The following is a 4734-nucleotide window of genomic DNA, read 5'->3' as shown; positions in this document are numbered from 1 at the left end:
ATCTAATTCGATTTGTCTGATTGAAAGTTTAAAGTTTGACACGGTCGTGTCACACGAATATCGTGATCTCACCCGTTACACCCCTTTGCCTTGGTGTCACCATTCGTTCGATTATCAATCGGAACGCCCGATAGATAATCGAACCAGTTTTCGGAGTCGGCGATGAGCCCCGAAGCGTTCGCGGACGGTGTGACGACCGTCGAGAACGACGGCGGCGCTTGTCTGCTTTCTACCGTCTTCGTGGCCTTTTACATTTTTGCGTGTGATTTTACTTTTGTCTTTTGACATTTGTTTCTTTATATTTGTTGTTACAAAAATTTTATTCTCTTCTCTTTTATTGTTATTATTTTTACAAAAAGTAATAATTCGTGCTTATTATTATTAACATTATTAAGCAAAGTTTATTTTGTTGTTTTTGATTATTATTATTTCTTTTCCTATTAATATATATATATATATTTCATTTTTTTTTTTTTTTTTTTTTTATTATTATTAATTTGTGGTGTGCAACGTGACAAGTTTTTAGCTGACAAAGTTAACCTTAAGTATGAAGATTTACAAGAAGAATTTTGTCATTTTGTACGTTCTTATAAAACTATTATAAAATCCCCAAAAGCACTTTTTGAAAATGTATCCGACTATAAAGATGACTTAACCCCTTTCTGCATGATTTTTTATTTTTTACTGGAAAAAAATCTACTTCATTAAAATTTTCCCCTGATTATGGCAAAAATAATAAAAAAAATTCAAGTTAAAAGTTTGGAAGTTATAAGGTTAAGTTTATTGTGTTCCAAATATGGCACATCATGCATAATAGTCACTTATCAATATTTTTGTAGGTGCCATATTTGGCACACTATGCATATTAGACACTTATCAATATTTTTGGAAGTGCCATATTTGGCACACCATGCAGTATCAATAATTATAAACATTTGTATTTGTGCCATACTTGGTAGGTACATCATACATTATTAACCATTACCAACAATTTTTTTTATATTTTATGTATCACAATGTTTTTGGAATACTTAACTACAATAATGTGGGTAGCAGTTATAAATAAAGAACATAATATTAAATGTATATTAATAATTTATTATGATTATAACAAAATATACAACAAATATGAAATACTAAATAACAAGAGAACCTCCTTTGGTAAAAAATTATAATTATAAATTGAGTTATAGTTATAGTTAATAATAAAATAAACACTGTCTTCAATATTTTGAATTGAAAACATAAATTTAAACTTTCTTTACTTAAAATTAATTAATCATAAAATACATAAAAATTATAAGAACTTTCTTCAGTCTTTTTGATTTCATTCTTAATGAGAACCTCCTTTGGTTAAAATAAAATAATAAAAAGTAATAATAATATGAAATAAATCATTGAGTATGGAATAACAAAAAACAGTTTCGTTTGTCATTTATACATAAATGAATTTGGCATTTTGAACATGAGATCATAGTTTTTTGTGAACAAGTAGGATATTTGCAGAGATTTCTATTTTCATGAATGGGATAATGATCCATACCATCGAACCACACATCTTTAGCAGGAAGTTCTGAACATGGCCCTCTTTTTTTTTTTGTTTCTATGAGCCCTTGTGTTTTGTTTTCTTCAGCAGTTGGATGGCCTTTTCTCTTTGGAGTAGTTCTTTTCACCTCACAAAGAACTTCAGAAATTAACATTTTAAAATCCACTAAAGGTAGGTAAGATTCATTGTTATTAACCCGTCTGTATAACAACCAAGCATTGACAACACATAGATCTATTATATGGTAAAATATCTTCATATAATATTTCTTAGATCTTAATGGAATTCTACCCAGGTAGCAAAATAACAATATTATAACATTATAATCAAGTTATAAACGTAATATGTAATATTACTCAATAACTATTAATTTAATATAAATACATTACAATAATATAATTGTATTAATATAGTATTATTATTTGGCAAGTTTGAAAATATTCTAAAAACATTTCAAATATAACATTTTTATAATAATAAAAAAAAAATCATATATATATTTTTTAATCAATATTATATTAATAAAATATATTTATTCTTCATTAACATTTTTAACATTTAATTAATTAATCTTCAACTTTTTAATAATTACACCTGCATATTAATTTCCCTGATTATCTTCAGAGGAACTTTTAATTGAACAATTTAGTTTATTATTATTCAATATTCGAGGCACTAATTATATTAATAATGTTAATTAGAATACCATATATATAAATAAATTGTACATTAAGTTGTTTATCAATATAAACATACTTTAATTTCCCATGTATTTTGGTACTTATATAATTATTGAATAATTTAAAATAAATAAATAAATTCAACTAAATTTTAAATTTGTTAACTTATATTTTCTTCAATTTTAGGTAATTCTTCTTATTACTTTTTTTTAAAAATAATTTTCTAATGTAATATGAAATAAAACATAATTAATTAATTTCACTTGGTAGATTATATAATTTGTAAAAAAAAAAAAAACAAATAGGTTTGTTCTTTATTATTTGTTGTTTTATTTGTTATTTTATTATATACATTATTTTTTTTTTCTAAATGCTGCTCCAGCTAAGTATATTTTTATTGGCGTTTCAATATCTGAATTTGGCATATCTTGAAAACTTTTGATTTTTCTTATGGCTTCAAAAAAATTTCAAAAAACATTATTATTTATATAATCTGACTTATACATCATATTATATGTTGTCAGAGAAGATATTTAAAGGTGGAGGGAGGGGAATAAACCACTAACAGAAATAGGTGTATAAACAATATTGTGATCTTTATGTGATACACATAACTACTAATAAAAAAAGATTAACTTTTTAAAACAAAGTTAATTTAATGTTTTTTTTCCAAATAATTTTTAACTTAACGAATGAAGTTAAAGATTTGTATTAACTATTAACATCTAACAACAATGATTTCGTTTTCTCTTAACTTGAGTTCATTAATTCACTAACCTTTTTTTATTTTCCTACCTTTAGAAATATAATTAATCTCACAACATAATAAGATGATATGTTAAAAAAATTTTATTACCAAATATAATAGCACAAGAACCTAATGAAGAAAATATCTTTTTTTTTTCTGACCAACATAACTGAACATTTGTAAAAATTCATCATCGAATATTGTTCTTAGCATTTGTCGTATTGTTGAAGTTAAAGATTTTTTTGCTAATCTTTTGAGACCATTAACCTGGAATAATAAAATTAATATTTTAATATTTATTTATAACTGATTTATTTTTATTATTTTTTAATATATATATATATTTATTTGAAAAAAAATTAAAAAAAAAATTATACAATATTATATATGAGAAATATTAAAAATGTCAATGATCAAGATTATCTTTTTAAAAACTATTTTTAAATAGTACTTACAACATTTAATCTGAAAGATTGTTTAATAATTTATCTTCAAAATTAATTAGTTCTTCCTCATTATGAAGTGGTAGTAGCAAACAATAATCATTATCATCATTAGTATTTGAATTTTCATGACCATTACTGGAAATGCTACCTATATTGATGATAGTTTCATTCAAAATGTTGTCCATTCGAGTTTGATTATGACTAATGTTTTCAACATCATACTTAATTTTCATGACTACACTTAATATTTTTTTCAATGTTTCTGTCAAAAAAGATAAACAAGAAAATTAAAAGAATAACAGAGATTAATATAATAATTACCATCAGAAGATGATTCACGTTGAGTAGCATTAAAATTTGGTTTGTGTTTATCTATAGTAGTAACATGAAATGAAGATGTCGCTGTAGAAATAACAGTTATTACATAAAAAGCAAAATAATATATTAAATGCATATTAAAATAGTTAAAATATAATTATAGAGTAAAATTATTTAAGTTATTTATAGTATAATTGACATTAATATTCTAAATAATTAAATATTATAACTATTCAATATATAATCAAATGAGCAAATTTGAATGTTTTAAAAATATTTTAGAAAATTTATTTAGAATTTAAGTACATTAAGTTTTTTTCTTACCTGAAACAAGCATCCTGGAACTTTTAGTTAGGGGTTGATTTACTTTAATGTCTTCATATGGATTTGAATTTAACTGAGTGACTTTAAATGGTGATGCAGTAGTATGTACAACAGTCGACTCTTGCATAGTTACTAAATATATAATATACATATAATATATTGTATAAAGTATATATATTAGGCAATTGTTTAGTATTATTTACCAAAAGTATTAGATGAATCATTAGTTGAAGTGTTAAAAATATCTGGATTATCTGGTGAATCAGGAATATCATTCTGGGTACTACTTTTTAAACTACAAAAATTATCTGAAAAATCTGAAGAAAAAAAATATAAAACATTATTTTGTACTACTATACATACTATATAAGTATATAGTATTATTATAACATAATTAGTGTTTATACTATCTTAATTCTAAAGTCATAATTATATTTAAGTTTTTGTTAAAATATAATCATTATTTTTTTAAAAACAATACCTTGACTAGAAGAAGTTGCATTAAATAATCTTCTTTTTACTTGAATTTTTGGTCTCATAATTTGACAATTGAAGCGCTCGGCCGAACAACGGGACAAGCGTCAATCTCGGCAATATTACGTTTATCGATGGAGTATCGGGGCAGGAGTACAATTTATTGTATATGTTCACTACCGCATTGAAATTACAATA

General features: G+C 23.7%; 1 protein-coding gene across 1 annotated transcript; it reads right to left on the bottom strand.

The window, feature by feature from the left end:
- Positions 1–3434: 3434 nt before the first annotated feature.
- Positions 3435–4601, bottom strand: LOC112689977 (homeobox protein 10-like). Its single transcript, XM_025563865.1, has 5 exons — positions 4544–4601; positions 4266–4379; positions 4063–4194; positions 3742–3822; positions 3435–3682 (listed from the first exon to the last, which is right to left on the bottom strand). Exons 1-5 carry the CDS (start codon positions 4599–4601, stop codon positions 3435–3437), a joined length of 633 nt encoding a protein of 210 aa, XP_025419650.1.
- Between the last annotated feature and the right edge of the window lie 133 nt (positions 4602–4734).

This window comes from Sipha flava, unplaced genomic scaffold (assembly GCF_003268045.1).
Source record: "Sipha flava isolate LNK unplaced genomic scaffold, YSA_version1 488_pilon_pilon, whole genome shotgun sequence".
Taxonomy (NCBI): Eukaryota; Metazoa; Arthropoda; class Insecta; order Hemiptera; family Aphididae; genus Sipha; species Sipha flava.
The sequence above is the reverse complement of the archived record's forward strand: the minus strand, read 5'-3'. Positions and strand labels throughout refer to the sequence as shown.